At 44.7% G+C, this 21,050-nt stretch overlaps 2 protein-coding genes and 1 pseudogene across 2 annotated transcripts in view; 1 reads left to right on the forward strand and 2 right to left on the reverse strand.

Moving 5' to 3' along the window:
* Window positions 1–12,197, reverse strand: part of LOC125086297 (putative olfactory receptor 10J6) — a 126,385-nt pseudogene extending 114,188 nt beyond the window's left edge.
* LOC125086296 (olfactory receptor 10J3-like) overlaps window positions 1–21,050 on the forward strand; it is a 152,008-nt gene that overhangs the window by 44,941 nt on the left and 86,017 nt on the right.
* LOC125086298 (olfactory receptor 10J4) lies at window positions 19,757–20,692 on the reverse strand. Its single transcript, XM_047705522.1, has one exon. The coding sequence runs from the start codon at window positions 20,690–20,692 to the stop codon at window positions 19,757–19,759; it is 936 nt and encodes a 311-aa protein (XP_047561478.1).

Below are 21,050 nucleotides of genomic sequence, written 5' to 3' on the forward strand. Positions count from 1 at the left end.
GATTCCAAGCAGAATTGTTTGATACACATTCAGAGACACCCCGGAGATAAAGTTAGGAAGTTGGCTTACCAAAGGATTGAAACACCTTGTCCTGTCGATCTTCTAAATGAAAGTGAGACAATGGCTTTCTAGGATTACAGGCCCACTCAGGGAGGGGCAACACAGGAGCTGACTTACTACCAGCTCCTTATTTACCTGATCAGTGTATTACTATCACCTTTGAGTAGCGGAAGAAAGTCTTGAATGGGCCTCCAAGTAAGAAAAATTGAAAAGAATGTTGGGAGCACGGTGGCTGTCTTGCTTACAGGCTTGGAACTGGGTCTTGGATGCACCAGGATTAGTCAGCAGGAGGACGGAGCTTGCATCACTGGAAGGGAGGAGGTGTTATAAGGAGAAAAACAAAGTTGCTGAGCTCAAAAGACAAACTGCTTACTTTGAAGTGTTTTCTAGGACTCTCACAGAACAAGCTTCTCTCCCCATGGAAACCTTCCAGATGTTTTTGCCTGGTTATTGTAGATAGGTCCGTGGTGTGGCACTGCCAATTAAGTTAGAGTGTACTCTGCATTTCATAGACTTGATGCTTTTCCTGAGGGCGGTGTGATGTCTGTCTCTACTGAGTCCGAAATAGATCTGCGGAACTGAGCAGTCCATGCTTAATTATACATTGTTCTTTCCTATGGCCAGACCATGCTTTTCTTCCTAGAAAATATACGATAGTGGAAAATACTGAGTTCTGAAATAATAAAAACCAAGAGTTCCGTCATTTGTTCATTTACCACAAATATTCATCAGAGACTTCTATGCTGATAACTAGCAAATATTGTAAGCAAGACTTGGAATGTCACAGTTGCGCTGGAATGTGTATTCTAAAGAGAGGAGGTAGGTAAGAAACAAGGAATACATGAGTAAAAGGAGTGTTGTAAGGACAAAATACAGATGACAGGATCTGTGGCAAGGAGCTGCCTTACACTGACTGGGCCGTCAGGAAAGGCCATTCTTTGGAAGTGACATTTGAGACAGAAACCTCTCCTGAGTGATCAGATAGAACCAAGTAGGCCATAGTAGAGGGCAGGAATTTGGCATGTTATTTTCCCTGAAAAAGGTCAGATAGTAAGTATTTTAGTCTTCACAACCTGTGTAGTCTCTCTTAAGTCTTCAACTCTGCCATTATAGTGTAAGTGGAGCAGTAGGTAAGAGTATGGGCGTGCGGTGTGCTAATAAAACTTTATTAAACAGGCAGAGGTAGAGGAGTTGAATTTGGCCCACAGGCCATGATTTGCCATTCTCTGATCTAGGGGAAAAAGCATAGGGGGCATAGCAAGTTGAAAGACCCAAAGCTGGGTTCATGCTTTGTCTTCTTGGAACAGAAGGAAGAGGTGTGGCTGGAGGGGGGTGAACTGGGGTAAGAGCTAGTAGTTGGAGATACAGGGAATTGTCAGGTAGGTCTTTGCATACCTGGAGAAGACGTTGGCCCTTGATCCTAACTCCAGAGGGAAGCCTCCAAAATAACTGAATCGGGATGGTGATGGGTCTGGTCTACATTGTTTCAAGGTTCCAGTTGCTGAGTGGTGACCGTTAGATGGTATGGGAGTTAAGGAGACATTTTAGGAAGCTGTTTGAGGAGTCCAAGCAAAATATGGTCGTGAAGACAGGGAACACTGTGTAGAGGTAACAGTTTGAATTACTCTCCACAGTCCCTTAACTGTATATAACTTTGAGCTTCATTTCCTTCGACAGCTAAGTACAGATAAAATTTCTATTTGTTAGGACAAAATAAGATTATACGTCAAATGTCCAACACATGGTTAGCTTTCACTTATACTGGTCATTTCCCCATCTTTGTCTGTAGACCAAATATTTTCTCCTTTCTCCTGTCCTTCCTTTTTTTCTCCTTCCATATTTCTTTCTTTCTATAGATATTTAATGGTGAACTAGTTTGCACAAAACAGGGTACTTGGTACTTAATCACACTGGGAGACCTAGAGGTATCTCGCTTTTAAACATGTACTGGCTTGTGTAGTTGTATGCCCAAAAAAACAAAACTCAAGATTTTTCCTTTTTGTGTTTCTCTTTATTATTATTATTATTATTATTATTATTATTATTTTAGTAAGACAAGCTGCCATTTTAAAGTTCCATATATTTATGTAAACAATAATGGAGAAGAAGTCACCTTGGGGAAGATGTCATTTGTTTTGGGAAGAATTACTTAAAGAACCACAGTGATTCTGAAAATATATTAGAAGTTATATCCTGGGGTAAGAGAAAATATGTATAAATTTTCTATGGCCTGACAAAAATGCCTTAACCCGTAACCCTTGCAAGTATGGAGCATGAGAAGATTGCTGGGAAAGGAAGATTATTAACATATTCACAGTGATTAAAGTAGTAAGTCAGGATTCAAGATCCCTTCTTCCAACCCATCATCATGGCTGGGGCAGGGCAGATGAATGAATCAGGAGTCAGACTTTGTTCCAACTCTTACTGTCCTATTCATCTTTTGCGTTTATACTTTGAACAAAATTTAAAATTAAAGCCCAAATTCATCCTGCATTTTCCCACTGTGTGATTTACCTTCCTTGGGCAGATTATTTCTGCTAACTTTCAATTATCCATCTTTATGATGCAGGATAGCATTGGAAAATACACTAATTTCAAATCAGCCATGGACTGGCCAGCTTCGTGTTGTTGGACAGGTCCCTTAAAATTTTTCAGACTCTCCTACCTCATTTATAAAATGAGGTACTAGATCATTTCCGTGTCTCTTCTAGCTCAGTGATTCCATGAAAGGACCAAACCGCAGATCTGCACTATAACTTTGGGAGGTCCGAGAGGGTGAGGGAGGAGGCAGTAAAAGGAAATGCTAATCAGACCCAGGAAAAGTTGTTTCTAGAGAAAACCCTCTATAGCTCTGTTTTGAAACTATGCCCTACCCATGTTACGTATTTTAAATTACTTGGTTGGAAAAATTTTCATAAACTGTCAACAAATTTTTAGTCCTTGATCATAAGTATCAGCCATGTACCCAAGCCCCGTTATGCACAGTTCCTGAGAATCCAGTCCCAGGAGAAAAAAGCAGAAATGCCTTCAATAGCAGCTTACAGCAACAGGCATATCAATCTGAATACTTGATTATAAGAAAGATAGATGTTCTTTCTCCTTATTGGAATACCTGTACGTATCCAAAGCCCGGGGAATGTTAAGGCACAAAATGACTGAAAATAATTAGAATGATTTTTTTAAGGGAAAGGAAATAGTTATTAGAAGAGAGATTTGAGGTTAATGCACTGAAGGAGAAGGATTAACTCTAGGTTCACATTCATTACCTGGAAGAAAAAAAAAAAAATCCCCGAACCATTGTGTGCACTGTGGGGATTTCACATGCAGAGAGGACCTGCACGTCAGGGCATCCATGAACACCACATTTTTGCATTTTACGGAAACTGGTATTCATATTAAATCTGTTTCATGTGAGGATGAGCCAAAATGGATTATTTTAAAAAATAGAAGCGACATTTTCTTAGGGTTTTTTTTTTTTTTTGTACTGAAGAAAATGAGGTGGCAGTCCAAATGCTAAAAACTAATGACTGAAGAAAAGAGTGAACATCTATATGATGGTTTATGGATGAAACTTTAAAGTATCATCTTTATGAAGAGTCTGCAACAATATGGAGAAAATCTTTTACTATATTAAGTGAAAAAAGCAAAGTGTGACTCTCTGTATAAAATCATCTCAGTAATGTAAAAAACAAAGCCTGGAAGAAATGTGCTTTACTAGAATGTCCAGTTGGACTTTTAAAATCACCCCTATATTATGTATTTTGTTTTTCCAGAATGGGCATACATTACTTTAGAATTGAGAAACGAAACACTCTGAAAACCTTGTGTTGTGATCTGTGGGATTCTTGAATATATAAGGAACCTGTTGTATTGTTTTAAAAGGAACAGCTGTGTGTTGATGCAAAGAATCACAAAAGCTCTAGTAGAAATATGCTGAAAGTAGGGATGATCTTTCCTGAAAAGGTAACACTGGGAATGATTATTACAAGGTATCCTGTTACTGGTATCCGTGCAGAGTTTGTCTTCTGGCTTTCCCAGGCCACAGGCCCCCAGAAGGTTCTTTCAGTCTTCTTGAAGGAGGAGAAAGCCGCGCTGAGGGAGGTAGATTGTGAGGCTACTGAGCATCAGCCAGCAGTGCAAATACACAGAACAATACCAACAGGAAACGAAAAACTGCCTACGTCAAAACCGAAATTAATGTAATGCCTGCTGCAGAGGAAGGCTCTTTTCTCCTTCTCAATGAGACCTTTTCTAGTTGACGTGGACCCCTTTTGCCACCTGGTCTTCAATCAGCCACTAGAACACTGCTCATTAATTTCAAGTCTCAGTCCTCAGCCTTCTGTTTCTCTCTGGGTGACCTCTCCCTCAGAGAAAGCCTTTATTCCCACAGCTTGACTCTTCACCTTCTACGGATGGCTCCCCACTCTCTATTCTCAGAGGTTCTCACCTACATTTCCAAACTTCTGCTGATTATTTCCACTTAAAGTCTTCACAAGCACCTCAAATCCATCGTGTTTACAACTGAACTCACCCATATTACATATTTTTATGAATCACCTCATGCTGTTTCTACTGAGAATGAGAAGAGTGATTTTGCATTCTGTCCTCTTCTTCAAGCTCCATATTGAATCTGGGACCAGAGCCTGATTTATTCTTTGTGATACTCATGTAATATGTAACACTTTTCCCTCCATTCATGCTCTCATCATTTTCGTTCAGGTTCCAGTCATCTCATTATTGATGACATTATGAAAACATGGAAAGAATACTCTGAATGTGGTGTAAGGGTCTCCGTTTAAGGCTTAGTTGTGTTGCCACTGGGATTCAGACATGTCAGGGTCAGGCCTACAAGAATCCTTCACATAAAATACTTTGTGATAGAACTTCTGTGATTCATACAGGGAGAGAGAAAGGAGGGTGAAGGAGGAGGCTGGAGAGGCATGTTTTCTGTTTCCTAGTGTGGTGTCTGGAAGAGGGGCTATGAGACAGCTGGTTTCAGAGGCAATGTTACGCATAAGCAAGTCTGTCTCTATTGTCAGGTAATAGGGAGCGAGGCAGTTTGGGAAAGTTTCTCCACTCTTGAGGCCACAAAGACACAGTGGAAGTCAGCATAGGGCCTGTTGCCAAAATCCCTAGACATAATTGAACCAAATGACACAAGGAAGAAATACACAGAAGTTGGTAGTGATGTATGCACTTGTGTGTATAGGGGGTTAGATCTTAAGCATGTCAGGTTCCTGAACGGGAACAGTCGATAGTACACAAATATGTAGAACTGATTTTTTACAAAGATGTCAAAGCTATTCAGTGCAGAAAGGATAATCTTTTCAAAAGAGGAAATTGTAATAATTGGCTATCCATAGGTAAAACAAAATGAACCTTGACCTAAACCTCCTATCTTACATAAAACTCAAATGTATTCTAGATCTGTGTAAAACCTAAGACTATGAAACTTTCAGGAGAAAATCTTCATGAACTGGAGTTAGGCAGCAGTTTTTCAGATACGATACAAAAACATTAAAGACAGAACTGAGGGGGAAGGAAGCTCCCCACTCAGTCGTTAAGCTGAGATGACCTAAGTCATCTGCCTTTGGCTCAGATCATGATCCCAGGATCCTGGGATCGAGCCCCGCATTGGGCTCCCTGCTCGGCAGGAAACCTGCTTCTCCCTCTCCTACTCCCCCTGCTTATGTTCCCTCTCTCACTCTCTGTCAAATAAATAAATAAAATCTTTAAAAAAAGACAAAATCAATAAATTGAACTTCAGAATTTAAAAATCTTTGTGAAATAAGACAAGCAAAAGACTAGAATGAGATATTTGAAGATAACTTATTTAACAATGGATCTTATATCCAGAGTATATAAAGAGCTTTGAACATTTAAGAGCAGGAAAACAATCCAGTTAAAAAATGACACAATATTTGATCAGACCTATCACCAAAAAGATATAAGGATGATAAACACATGAAATGCTGTTCAACCTTGTTAGCCATTAGATAAATATAAAGTCAAAACACTAGTGTAACTGTATACCTATTGGAATGGTTAAACTAAAAACTGACAATATCAGCAGCTTACAAGGACACAGAGCCACAGGGATTTTCATATTGGGAAAGCACATCGGTACAGGCATTCTGGAAAAGTTTGACAGCTCCCTTTCTTTTCTTTTTTTTTTTTTAAAGATTTTATTTATTTATTTGACAGAGATTACAAGTAGACAGAGAGGCAGGCAGATGGGGGGGGGCGGAAGCAAGCTCCCCACTGAGCAGAGAGCCCAGCGTGGGGCTCGATCCCAGGACACTGGGATCGTGACCTGAGCTGAAGGCATAGGGTTTAACCCACTGAGCCACCCAGGCGCCCCCAGTTTGACGGTTTCTTATAAAGTTAAACACATACTTATCCTATGACCTAGCACCCCATTCCTTGTTAGTGAACCGAATAAGCAGTCACTAGAAAAGCTAAATGAAGAGACCCACTCAAAATGCTATGAAAAGGGGTGTCTAGGTGGCTCTGTCAGGTAGGTGTCACACTTGATTTTGGCTCAGGTCATGAGATGGAGCCCCATGTTGGGGTCTGAGCTCCACACTGAGTCTCCTTGAGATACTCTCCTTCTCCCTTTGCCCCTCCCCCCATGCTTGCTCACTTTCTTGTGCTCTTCCTAAAAATCTTAAAAACCAAAAAACAAACAAACAAAAAACCCAAAAACCAAAAAACAAACAAACAAACAAACAAAAATTTCCAAACTATGGAAAAACCAAAATGTAATCTTAAGGTATATTCAGATAACCCATAGGAAGGCATGAAAAGGAAAACAAAATAAAGTGTCTTTGCACCCTGACATGTCAATAATTATATCAAGTGGTCTAAATAGGTCCCCTTAAAACAGATTGGTGTGGTGGATTTAATAACATGACCCAACTATATACTTTCCACAAGAAACTAACTTTAATGTGATACAGGCTGGTAGAAAAAAAATTAACCATAGTGTAGACATCAGAAGAAAGTAGGACTGGCTATATTAATAATAGGTAATGTAGACTTCAGAGAAAAACGTACCAGGGATTATAGTTTTGGGGAGGAAGCCCACAGAGAAGACTTCCATTGATGTTAATCTCAATTGCCTGGATAAGGTGGTTTTACAGGTTTCTGAAATAAGTTACTCTTTATATCCCACCTCCCCACTGTACCCTTCGGAAGGATGTCACCATGTGCATCGCAAGTTACTCGTAATACAGTTATGCTCCACCTCCTTGAGAGTAGAGTACAGACATTATTTGGAGTTCTTCCCAAAAGACTTGTCTACTCTCCACTATGTATTTCTAGCACATCAGTATGGACTCGGTTATATTTTGTCTTTTGGTGTGTAATCTGGTACTACTCAGTTGCTCACATTGCTCTAGCATTGGTGACTGTGTCCTGTTGGCAGCCCCAAACTGCTGAGTTGTTGGATTACATTTGTATTTTCAGGCTCTCGAGGATGCTTCAGGCTCATCTTGCCCTAGTTCTTGCCCTAGTTCAGGGTAGCTCTTTGTCCAAGATTCCAAGCTTCTTTTATTGGAGAGCAGTATTAGAAACCAAGACCTGTGTCTCTGTAATCCATTACCACAGAGATCATTTCTAGTCTTCTCTTGCTTGTCTGTAACGTCCCACACAAACCATGGAAAACCTGGTTTCCACCATCTGCTATCCATTTTCATATGGTTCAGTTCCAGTATACCTTTATAAAACTGGAAGGATTGTTAACCTGGACCCCTGTGGGTAACAACTTTAAAAATTAGAAGATGGTGCTTTTGTGGAATTCCTTTTGCTTTTAGTTTTCATAGACTTTGCTCATTTTCAGAGTTCTTGAGGTCAGTGTTTTGCCCCGACCCCCTTCAGTGGGCTTGTTTTGTGTGTTTGTAATACAGTTACATTCTTCTGCTTCAGCCTGAATTCTATTCTGGGATCTCAATCTCCTAAAATGATTCTTCTTTCATTTGCATACATTAAGGTTCACTCTACTGCAGAATTCTACGAGTTTTGCCAAATGCATAGTGTCGTATCCACCACCATAGTGCCATGCAGAAGAGTTTCAGTGCCCTAAAAAAATTGCCTGTGACTTCTCTCTGCAACCTTCCCTTCTCCTCAGATCTCTAGCAACCACTGATTTGTGCACAGTCTCTATAGGTTTGCCTTTTACATATATGTATAAATCTGTCTAGAGGTCAGAAATTCAGCATAATTCACTAATCTACTCTCAGTGCTTAGCACCAGACCTAATCCTCTTAACTGAGGGCCAGTCTTGCTTCTGGAGCTCTAAATACTTTTCTGATTTGTTTTTATTTTGGAGAAAGTGGATGCCTAAGTTGTCTAAAGTCTTAGCTGGTTTTTCATGAAAAAGATGTTATAGCTTGAACTTCTGCCAGAGACACACTTCCCTTGGGTGCCCATTGATTGGCTAGGGTGAGGCCCTGGTAGCCCTTACAACAGGACGTAAATCGTTCCCTGGAAAAAGCTCCAGTGACAAGGTCTCATTTCCTTTGGGAATTCTGAGGCTCTAGGGAATTCTTTAGCACATCCCTATCTGTACTGTGAATTGCCCTTGGGTGATGTTACACTCTGGGTAAACAGAAAATGTCTGTTGGCTGGTACAAACTCAAGTTCTGTTTTCACCCCCTTTTCAAATTTAGCCTTATTTGTACAGCAGAGAGCCTCATCCCTGCCTCCTTCCTAGGGTTGTTCTAAGAACCCAATGAGAATAATGGTTGGGAAATGTGATGGCAAGACACCTCCTATGGAAGGGTATTTGCCATAGTGAACAGTGACCAATAATCTCAGGGAGCTAGAAGGGGGGTGAACACAGCCAAGTATTCTGTGAGTGCTGGGACCATTGAGCAGATCAGAGAAAGTTGTGTGGCTGGTTCCTCCGTGGGTCAGAAGGGCTGTTGAAACTTTGAACTCCATGATGTCTCATTGTGAAGCTGTTCCTTTTAGACAAGATTTCCAAAAAACCTTGGTGGTCCACATACCAGAAGTCCATGGTCATCAGGTGTTCTGAGTGATGCCGAGCCAGAGCTGCACAGCCCTTGGCCCCTAGAGATAGCCACACACACACACACACACAACAAAAGCCTAGTGCCCAGGGAACACACATCTATTTCACCGAACTGCTGCATGCAGGGGTCTTGCCTCTGCGTGAGGAGATAGAACTTTATGTAGATCAGAAAAAAATATCCCAAGGCGTTGATGTTTGTCATTAAATATTAAGCACATTTTGTTCGTTTCTCTGTCACATTGCATGGTGAGTTCCGCAGAAGCCCATCTGCCCTGCAAGACTGGGAGCTCCCTCCTTCAGGGCAGGTGCAGGGGTTCTGTTGATCTGTCCCATGTCTAGCACAATATGTGGCATAGAAAAATGACTCCATGAGTGGTGGTTGAATGACTGGCAAGCCCTTCACCTGCATGGGGTTGCTTTTAATCATTCTCTTCCTTCCTTTGCCAGTTAATGACTTCTCCTAATTACTCAGAGCCACTGTAGATTCTAGAGAATCATACACAGACTTTGATTTTTGTCATTGCTTCTCTTGATTGTAAGAGAGGTATGGTAGTTCTGTTGTGGTCTGGAGAGCAGATACATGTGCTGTATGGACTTCTGTCTGGTCTTTCAAAGGCTTTTCTGAGTGATGAATCAACCCTTGAGTTCTCGTGGAAGGTGTGTCCTGGGGCCACGGTGCCCCGTGTCTGAGATCTAGCCCACTCATTGACTCAACAGCAGGTCTTTGTTTTCCTTCCCTGGGTACTCACTGGAGCCTCAAACTCTAAATCTGTATGATACTCCTTGATCAGCTCTGCTCCATGCTCTGATGGTAGGATTCAGCTTCATCACACATACATAGTTATTTCTGTATATTACCTCCAAATACTCTACTCACATCCCGTTTCCCCTAATTTTCTTGGCTTAGAGTCTAGAGATCCTTAAAACTTCTAACACGTCTCAGTGGAGCTGTGTAAGGACATGAAGGATGGCAACGATTCACGCAGATGCCTTCTATACTGAATCCTAGTTTTCCTGAATCTTGGGTAATTTCCATTGTTTTTGAAAGTTAAAGCTAATTTCTTAGTTTGGTGAATAAAGCCCTCAGAATCTGACCCTAGCCCCCACTTCTGGTCCTATCTCCCTCCACGTTCCCTCATTGTCCCTTGGTGTCAGGATGCTATTTTTTCACCTCCTGAACATTCCTCTTTCATACTTGTGAATACGTTCTTCCTTCTCTCTGGAGTTCCTTTCCTCCAACACACGGCTCACCAGGCGCTCCCCTACAAAGGTTCTAAAGTCAGTTCACATTACAGGTCCCCATCTCTGAGACTTTCCCAACATCTCCAACATGTGTTCTCCTTCCCCTCCTCCCCTCTTCCACTCCTCTTGCCATCTTTTGTATCATACAATCTATTCCCCCCCAAATTGGAAATATACTTTTAAATGTTTATCTCTGCCACTGGAGTTTGAGCTTCTTGAAGTCAGGCAAGTGGGTTTTTTTTTCCATCAGTCTTCTCCAGAATGCAGGACATGGCCCCTTCATTGCTACTACCCATTACATGGTGTCTGAATTAACAACAGCAGAACCGACCCAGGAGGATCTTTGAATGTGCCCTTAAGACTGACAAGATCTGGAATTGTGAGAATCTCTAATTAAACTGTCTATATAGGCAATCACCATCTTTAATAAGCAGTTTTGCAAGAAACCAAGATAAATTGAGCAGCCAAGGGAAGAAATATATTTTCCTTTGCTATTCCATTCATAGGCCCCTCTCCCTATCCACATGGTCACTTATTACTTGACGTATCATGTATGAACAGATTCTCACAGGGTCCAGTTTGAGAAATCCTCATGTTCTTAAGTAAGAAGGAATTGTAGGGAATAAGCATACCATGGGTTCTGCTTTTCCTCTCTGTTGCCTTCATAAGAAACCAAAAGGTCAATGAAAAGTCCTGGGCCCACACTATTTCCTGAACTTTCTTCAGGCAATTCCTGTCCTACTTTGTCTATTTACCCACAAAACCAGGGCTAATGCTTTGTCCAAGGGCTTTAAAGTTGTCTGACTCACAGTTGGATGCTGCTTCTGTCCTGCTTTCTTGTGGGGCAGGTGTCTGGGAGTCCAGGGCACATGGCTCTACTCCTAATCCTAATGAGAGTAGATGCTAAGAGCCTCAGGAGAATGTTTCCCATCTTGTCAGGAAGGATTCCTCCCCATGGCCCGGAGCAGAGCATCCTTGACCTCCTTGTTCCTCAAGGTGTACACCACTGGGTTCAACAGGGGGATGATGACTGTGTAGGTCACAGAGATCAGCTGATCTTGATCTCTGGTGTTCTCAGACTTGGGCTTGAGGTAGGCAATGGAGGCACAGCCATAGTGGACAATGACCACCGTGAGGTGGGAGGCACAGGTGGCGAAGGCCTTCTTCCGGCCCTCAGCTGAGGCGATCTTGAGGATGCTGGAGATGATGAGGACATAGGAGATGAAGACCAGCCCCATGGGAACAATGAGCACGAGGACACTGATGATCAGTCAGGATCTCATTGACGGTGGTGTCAATGCAGGAGAGCTTCATCACCGATAGGATGTCACAGAAGAAGTGGGCTACCTTTGTGGCACAGAAGGGTAACCTGAACACAGATGTTACTTGCGTCGTGGCTACAACCAGACCAGTGCTGCAGGTGCCCCCCACCAGCTGGACACTCTCTCTTGTTCATAATAACTGAGTATCTCAGGGGGTTGCAGATGGCCACATAGCGGTCATAGCCCATGGTTGTGAGCAGGAAGCAGTTAGTGATGCCAAAGGTTACGAAAAAGAACATCTGTGTGGCACAGCCTGCCCGTGAGATGGACTGGTTCATCCCCACAAGACTGGAGAGCATCCTTGGGAGAATGACCAAGGTGTACACAGTCTCTGAAGTAGACAGCATGCTTGGGAAGAAGTACATGGGCGTGTGGAGGTGACGGTCAGTTCAGATGATGGTCACGATGATGACGTTGCCTGCCAGGGTGAAGGCATACAGCACCAAGAACACGGCAAAAAGGGTGAGCCGGTGCTCGTGGAAGCCGGAAAACCCCTGGAAAATAAACTCCATAATGAGAGTATGGTTCTCTCTCAACATAGTGTGGCCACTAAATCTGAAATGTGGAAGAACAGAAGGTACATAATTTTAGCAAGGCTGTTGAAGCAAATTGATTGAACTTGGTTTTCAGCTGCAAACCTGGGGATACATTTCCCAGCGTATTAAAGTTTATCTCTGGGTTTATTTAAAATGCTTTTTCTCTGTGGCCATCTATCACCATTTCCTATGCATCCCAGATTCCTTATTTATTTTTAGGTCATAGTCCCACAGCATAACTACACACATTCCCACTTCACCCTACTTCTCTTCTTTGACATCTGGAATGTCCTTTCTCCTTTTCTCCTCTTATTTACATCTTTCCCTGTTCCTCAAGGGCCGATGCAGGCAGTTGGACCACCAGCCCCTCTTGTGCTGTGCTGTTCTCAGTGTACGTGGATGATCACCTCCCCGCTGGGACCACACTGTCCATGCACAAATGTGAAATTTCACACCTTGCACATCTGCCTATCTCACCAGCTCTGGATTATGGATAAACTAGAGAATTGAAACAACTTAAGGATTGACGGGAGACTTTTTTTTTCCCCTTTCCAAGATTGACTCATACCCTTGCTGATCCTTTAGGAAGTAGAAGGAAGGCCGATTCAGAAAGGGTCATCTTGTTTTCAAGGAGGAAAAGGCAGGTCTTCACCGACCACTGTCCTCTGCCCACTGCCTTCTGCATGATGGAAGACCACTGACGGTTTGCAGCACTGGCTCACATGACATGGTAAACTCTGTTTCAGCTTTGCCTTCCCCAACTAAAAGGCAAATTTATAACTGCTACAACTTAGTAGGCATACACCTTCTCTGCAGAGGTAAACAGTTGGCACAGAACAGAAGACACAGCAAACTCATGCCTCTCATCTAAAGATAAAGCAGACCCTGAATATGAAAAACAGAGTAAGACTAAAGATACATCATTGTGTTGAAGGATGGGGCTCAGTCCAATTTATGTAATATTTCACATTTTTTGTCCTGTTAGACAGTAAGTTCCTGTAGGGTACTTAAATTATATTCTGATTTGCTTATGCATATTCAGAAAGACTCTTTACATAAAGTAAATCACATCAGCGATGAAAGTTAGTAGGCAGGGAGACCTCCTTCAAGTTTATAAAAATTTACTTTAAAGACGTTGGCTACCAGCTGTTAATCATTTACGCTAAAAATGCTAAGAGTAAAGCTGCAATGGAAGAAATCTCTGGAGAGAGAAAATCATTTGACACCGAAATATGTGGCTAAAGACACTGATCTTCTGTGAGGCATCTGGGCAGAAACTAGACCGTGGGGAGGCATATGACCCCTGAGTCACAGCTCCCGAGTGTCCTAATGATGGACACGGGAGCTGCCAACAACTAATGACACTTCGTGTCCTTCTGTCCACGTGACGGTCCCACCTGAGGAAGACTTGGCCTGTTCCAAATACCAAGTAGGGTTTCTCCTGAGAACCTCTGGGCTAGGATGACTTCTGAGCTGGCTGATGTCTGTCTGTCGTAAGGCGGGAGGATGGTGCTCTGACCTGGTTGACATCCTCCACCCTTGGGAGCCTGTAATTCTTCCACAGAAATCAAGGGGAAGAAGACTGGGCACTACCTTATGAAGATGCTGCTCAGAGCTGTTAAACCACAAAAAATTAAAGCCAGCCCATGGGCAGTAAGCTCCTTTTCATTTCCTCTTCTGAAGAGCACTCACATCTGTCGGCTTAGTGCTGAGTCGCAACAGGCGTGCCAGGCTGGAGGCGGCCCCGGGGGGCACGTGCGGGGAAGAGCCCGGTGACTGAGAGCGAGGCCCATCCCAGGCGAGGCTGAGCAGGCAGCAGGCACACACACTGTAGCAGGAATGGCAGTAGCTGGGGTGTTGCCGACATCACCGATGCGCCTCTGTGTGAAGTCTTCACAGCCACAGAGATGCTCTCCCAGGAGCAGCCAGCTGGGCTCCGGGGGCTCATGCCCTGAAGATATCCCGAGAGCCCCAGGGCGGGGGTGCGGGGAGGATGCAGACAGGCCCCTGGGGGCCTCATTATAGGAGGGGCTCATTTATCCAGCCCCAGGGTTAGCAGTCTGGGAACTTGGGGCAAGTTTTCGCCTCAAGTAAAAACAGGATTAGACAAAGCTGATTTATTTGGTTGAATTTTCCTTGTGAGACTCCGTAAGCACATCGTGGTTTTTCACAGATGCGCCTTGGAAATCCATAGTTGACAGACACAGGACATTCAAGCTTGGAGTCCTGGAGTCCTATCAGTTTGTGTGTCAGGAAGCTTAGGTCCCTGCCCCTGTTCAGTTGAAGAATCTGGTTTTCTCTTTGGAATGAAGGTCGTCCGTCGGGCCGTGGCTCTGCCAAGGGCAGTTCATGTTGCCTTTCTGCCCGCCACGCCCCCGCCCCCCATTTTTGGAAGTGGCAGTCTGTCTGTTTAGATCCAAGGACCCTCTCTTGGGGTCAGGAAACAGACCGCTGATTACTCTTTCTCTTTGCCCAGAATGTACTCCTTTCTCCATGTGGCAAACTTTTAGTCTTTTGAGACCTGATGCCAAATTTACTTTCCCCGAAGACTTCCTATGAGCTAACTTACCCCTTGCTTATTAGCATGGTTTTCCTTCAGTGTGTGCTTGTCTGTGTTGGTTCATTCTTCAAGTGCCAAGCATGGCCCAGCCCCAGGCTGGCTGCTGGGAACCGGGGAATGGAGGCCAGGCAGCTCCAGCCTTCGGGAACTCCTGTAGTTTAGGTGACAGACAATGATAGAAAAATGCGGTGAATACTGTGTGGACGCGGAACCGGGAGGTGGTGGTCCTGGGTTAGACTCCGGCTGATCATGGAAAAAGTCCAGCAGCACAAGACCAGCTCAAGAGCTCTGGGAGTATTTACATTTTACCACTTCTAAGGGCCTCTCAGGTGCCTTAACGTACTCCTCCTGCTCAGGGGTTTCAAAGCTCCTTGCTAACTGGCCCTCAAGGATGGCTAGCCTTTACCACCAGCACTCTGCCCCTTCCTCCCGCCTGTCCGCTGACTTTGCTTCCCTGTGGGATCGATGCAGCCGTGGTGGGAGGGGTGTTTAGGGTTGATGAGAAGAGGCGGGCAGATGAGCTAGGATGCCAATGGCACAGGTCAGGCCAGAGATCAATTGGGATTGATCTAGAAGGGTGGCAGTGGTCCAAGGAGGAGGGACAGATGGGAGAAACATTTGAAGTGATTCGGTAGACCTTCTAAAGGAGAGTGTGGATCAAGGGAGAGGAGAGGACCAATCATTTCATAAGCTGCTGTCCTCAGGTTCATTCGTGCCAACTTCCAGACATGCAACAGAACAGACAAGTTGACCAAAATGACCACTGTGAATGGGCAGCCACTGGGTGTGATTGGTGGCTGTGGGATCCCAACAGGGAAGGAGGAAAGCTGAACAAAACAGCTCAATGCTTCATGATGCCTTTGCTTTGGGACAAACTAGGAAGAGTTTGGAAATGGGGCACTTGGGTACATGGTATAAAAATGTGGTACCTGGTGAAAAGAAGAGGTTGAGCTTCAGGGTCAAATAATACTTATTAAATATTTTAACAAATTTTTGCCTCTGTCCTTCAAATGACCTCTGAAGTCTGAGGTATCAGAAGTTATGAGGAATACACTCTACTGTCCTTTTTAAGCTCACTGGATGTTGGCGTGAGCTGGAAATGAGCACGTGGGGGTAACTGCAGAGAAAAAGATGGGGGACAGCCAGGAACACCTGCTGTAAGCTCCCTCAGCTCTGCCGACCACGTTGTTTGGGGGCTAGATTCTGGAAGTTCTTACTATGGCTCCTTCATGGCATTTACATTAATGTAAGATTAATTTAGACCTACTAATGATGCACTAGAATTGTCATGGAGTCAACAGATGAATGGATAAAGAAGATGTGATATATATATATATATATATATATATACACACACACACACACACACACACACACAATGGAATACTATGCAGCCATCAAAAGAAATGAAATCTTGCCATTTGCGATGACGTGGATGGAACTAGAGGGTATTATGCTTATCGAAATAAGTCAATTGGAGAAAGACAATTATCATATGATCTCCCTGATATGAGGAAGTGGAGATGCAATGAAGGGCCTTAGGGGGGTAGGAAAAGAATAAATGAAACAAGATGGGATCAGGAGGGAGACAAACCATAAGAGACTCTTAATCTCAAAAAAACAAACTGAGGGTTGCCAGGGGGAGGGGGGGTAGGAGAGGGTGGTTGGGTTATGGACATTGGGGAAGGTATGTGCTATGGTGAGTGCTGTGAAGTGTATAAATCTGGCGATTCACAGACCTGTACCCCTGGGGCTAATAATAAATTATATGTTTATAAAAAATTTTAAAAAAATTATTAAAAAAAAAAAAAAGAATTGTCATGGAGGTTTCAGAACCGTGAGGAGGGCTCATCATAGTTTTAGCTGAGGTCAACGTTGCTCCTGAATGTCATATCCGGGCTGCTTAACAATATGACCGTAGACTGGGTGATTAACCAGCAGACCGTTAGGTCTTACCGTTCTGGAGGCTGAGAATCCCAGGTCAAGGTGACAGCAGATTCAGTTCTGGTGAGGACTTGCTCTCTGGATTGCAGATAGATTGGTCTCTCTGTCTTCATATGGTAGAGACAGAGAACTCTCTGGTGTCTCTTCTTAAGGGGCCCCAGTCCCATCATGACCCCACCTTCACGACCTTATCCAAACCTAATTCCCAAAGGTTCCATCTCCCAATACCATCACATTGGGGATAGGGCATCAACCTATGAATTGGGGGGACCCGATTCAGTCCATAGCCATGACGTTATGCCTGTTCTCACACCCCGACCTTATCCTTCTCATCCACAGCTGGGGGCTCTAGTTTTGTACATTTGAAAACTCCTTTTTAATTTTTAAAATATTAATGGCTCTCTAGCTTTATAATAGTCAAATAATAGCGTTGTACTGTTTGTATCTACGGATAGTTCTCTTTTTCAGAATTTGCTTTTTTCTGCTTTATTTGGTAATTGGTGCTTTCAGACGGATCAGGGCACAGAAGTAGTCGCACATGTTTTTATTAGTGTGTATCCAGCCTCCACGTGAAGATCGCATCCCTGAATCCTGGGCGTCCGGGACAACCAGGAGAGACGTGGGAATGATACCATACATGGCTGACAGGCCAGCAAGTGGACAGAGCACAGGAGAAGGGAATGTGGGGTAGGAACTGAGAGGGGAGAGGAGTGGTTTTATTAACACATGGCAGGTATAGCCAGGAAGTTATTCTTGCAAGACCCTGGGAGAATAGGTTTTGTGTGCTGAACTATGGGATCAGAGATGACCAGGCGAGGGAAGATGGTCGGAGGGCAGCCCATTGCAAAGTCCGTTCCAGGAAGAGGGAGCTCATTCTGTGAATGAGAACTCAGTTGTCCAAGCTGGCTGCGTGTCGCTATTAGGTGACCTAGAAAGGAGTGCATGGTGGGGGTGGGCAGTAGAGAAGATGTTCACAGCTTAGTTGCTCCCATGAGCCAGGAAATGTTCTGCCCATAATGTTTTCAGTCCTCCCAATAACCTTGGAAGGTTGATCTTGCTGGCCCCAGTGTGCAGATAGGAAAAGCAGGCCAGTGAAGTTAAGTCACTTTCCTAGAACACACGCTTATAATGGCAGACCTAGGATTGGGACATGTGCCCCCAAACACGTGCACTCCATCTACATGGGGGCTACGTGGCGGCCACACGTATGGCCCCCAAGCCCATACTCTATGTATAATATACTGCCTAAGTCTCTTCTGCGTCAGGTCACAAGGGAGGAGAAGTGGATGGGTGCTGGGTTAGCAATCTGATGGGCATGCGCCCTATCACCCCGTCACCCTCCAGAGGTCTTTGGCCCACCTTATAGTCTTTGCATTTTTAGGGCTGTGCTGAGTGGGGGGAAGGATGCACCAAGGTTTTCAAGGGAAAAGTCTATTACAATATGTAATTTCCAAACTTCCTGACTGATTTCTAAGACCGAAGGATGTTCTGGCGGGATGTGAGCTATGTGTAAATCCACTGTGTATGGAACTCCGTCAACAATTATTTTAAAGGAGAAGAGCTGGTTAAAATCATCAGCATGAGCCCATAATGCAACTACAGACTCTGGGGCCAGGGCACCTGTTCCAGGGTCCTGATTAGGGTCCGCGTGCTCTGACCTTGAGGATTTACTTAAACTTTTCAGGCTTTAGGTTTCTCATCTGTAAAAGTAAGTTTAATAAAATACTTACCTCCTAGATTAATGGTGAGGACTAAATGAATAAAGTGTTTAAATTAATGCTGGCTGTCTAGAATGCATTCAATAAAGGTACAAAAGGACTTTCACAAGTGGGGACAAACAACCTGAAAGTCATCTCATAATAAAAGGAAAAGATAGAGGAGAGAGCTATCTGCTGATGCCAGTTGTATTTTAGCTGCTCACAGCTGTCCTCTTTCTGTCCTTTTCTTACTTCTTTTCCTAACCACTGGGCAGCTGCTCTGGACCAGGCACTGTGCTGGGTGCAGCAGCAGAGACATGATCCAAGCAATGGGTGCAGAGCCTGCACCTGCCCCATGTGGGAGACGAAGGGTGAATGCTCAGAAAGCTCAGAAAATGGAGTGAGGGAAGCAGGCGGGGTGGGTCAGAGCTCAGTCAGGATGTCGTCTGGGTCACAGGCTCCCTGCAGCCTGATATGACAGAAGACTCTAGGTTAGTCCCACCTTGAGGCAAGATGGGTGGCCTTTTGTACCTCCTGGGTGGGAGGGAGGTATGTGTCCCCCCTCCCCCGAGAGAGCCTCCTACCAGCCAGTGGTGATTGTTCAGAGTGGGGGTGGGGGGAGCTAGGAGCCGTGGGCACTCATGCATCCCCATTGGCCGCTGTGGGGGTGCCAGCCCATGGAGGGGACCTGGGTAGAGCAGCCGCAGAGTCTGTCAAATCACCCAGGTGTCCAGGGACGAGGGGGTGATGGACATGAAAGATGGGGGCTCTTTTTCTGCAACCCTCAACATCTGAGAAGTGGTTTTTACGGTTTTTGCTTTACGATTCTCAACCAGTTTGTCAACCGGCTATCAGAGCCTGTGTCTGGCGTAGCTGTCTAGGATCCACGCAGGTAGGAGTAGGCACACGGTAGATGAATGGAGTGATTTTTCCTTTATTGTCATATGAAATACAGCCTAGAAAATGTTATGTGTAAATAATGGAGGACTTGTTATTTCAATGCTCCCGGTTTTCATGCTGAGGCCAAGTTCTGAGTCCATAAATTCCTCTGATGGGTACTATATCTTCTTCCATTCTCACTACTAGCTCACTGTCCCTTATGCCAAGGGTAAGAGGAACAAGGTCTAACCTGATAGTTCAGCTCCTGAATAGTCTTTTTCTTACTTGGTTTTCATCAAGGCTGGTAAGCCCTTCTGTTGGTTTAGGGCCTCCCTCTGTCTCTTAGTGATCTTTCCCTTCCTTGTTTTACCCTATCCCCCTCTTTCCTATTGCTGCCTGGACTGGGTACCTGGTGCCTCTTAGGTGACGAGCTCCCTTGCTGCGCCCCCTCAGCAAACTGTATTATGGAGGCTGACCAGCACCTAAGAGAAAGGCTTTTTACCTAAAGCTCTGAGCAAGACATCCTTGACCTCTTTGTTCCTCAGGCTGTATACAACAGGGTTCAGTAGGGGGGTGATGACTGTGTAGGTCACGGAGATGAGCCTGTCCTGCAGGGAATTTTGGGATTTGGGTTTTAGGTATATGAAGGAGGTGCAGCCATAGTGGACAATGACCACGGTGAGGTGGGAGGCACAGGTGGCAAAAGCCTTCTTCCGGCCCTCAGCAGAGGCCATCTTGAGGATGGTGGAGACAATCAGGACATAGGAGATGAAGATCAGCACCATGGGCAGAACAAGGACGCACAGACTGATGAACAAAGTGATAAATTCTTTGATGGTGGTGTCAGCACAAGCCAGCTTCATTAGGGGCCGAATGTCACAGAAGAAGTGGGAAATGACATTGGCATCACAGAAGGGCAGGCTGAACACAGAAGACACCTGGATGATGGCTGTGCTCAAGCCAAGGCTCCAAGATCCGCTTGCCAGCTGTATACAGGTCCTTTTGCCCATGATGACCGAGTACCGTAGGGGGTTGCAGATGGCCACGTAGCGGTCGTAGCCCATGGCCATGAGCAGGAAGCAGTTGTTGATGCCGAAGGTGAGATAGAAGAAGAGCTGAGTGGCACAGTCTGGAATGGAGATGGCTTGTTGGGGGCTCAGAAGACTGGACAGCATCCGGGGGATGATGGCCACGGTGTAGCAGGTCTCAGACATGGACAGGACGCTCAGGAAGAAGTACATGGGTGTGTGAAGTTGACGGTTGAGGCGGATAACCATCAAGATGATGGCATTGCTGGCAAGGGTCAACAGGTACAAGACTAGAAAGACCACAAAGAGGATGAGTCTGTGCTGCCACCCCAAAATGGAAAAGCCTTCAAAGATGAACTCTGTGACCGCAGTAAAGTTGGGTCTTGGCATCAAGGGGAATCTGGGTCTGAAAGAGATGAAGCAGGAAGGTTGAACATCCAGGCTGGAAATGGGAGACTCCAGGCTCCTCATCAACCACGTGCAGGGACTCAAAACGGGTGTCGCTCCAGGATTCTGAATCTCTTTGTTCTCAGACACTGGCCAGCTTCTCCGGGTCTTCCCAAGTTCTCTGGGACCTGGCACTGGGGGCAGATACAGGGGTGTGGGGACGAGAGTAAATATGTACAGAGAGTGGTAGCAGCAGCTCACATGCTTGTCTGGAGCAGATGCAGAGCAGAGAAGGCTCTAGAGTGAGTGCACAGCACTGAACATCCACCTCAGCTCACTGCTTCAGTCCAGCAGTGACAGT

The sequence above is a fragment of the Lutra lutra genome, chromosome 15, assembly GCF_902655055.1.
Source record: "Lutra lutra chromosome 15, mLutLut1.2, whole genome shotgun sequence".
NCBI classification, from domain to species: Eukaryota; Metazoa; Chordata; class Mammalia; order Carnivora; family Mustelidae; genus Lutra; species Lutra lutra.

Excerpts from the sequence above, each read along its gene's own strand:
- LOC125086298 (XM_047705522.1), bottom strand. The coding sequence starts at position 20,692 with ATGCCAAGACCCAACTTTACTGCGGTCACAGAGTTCATCTTTGAAGGC.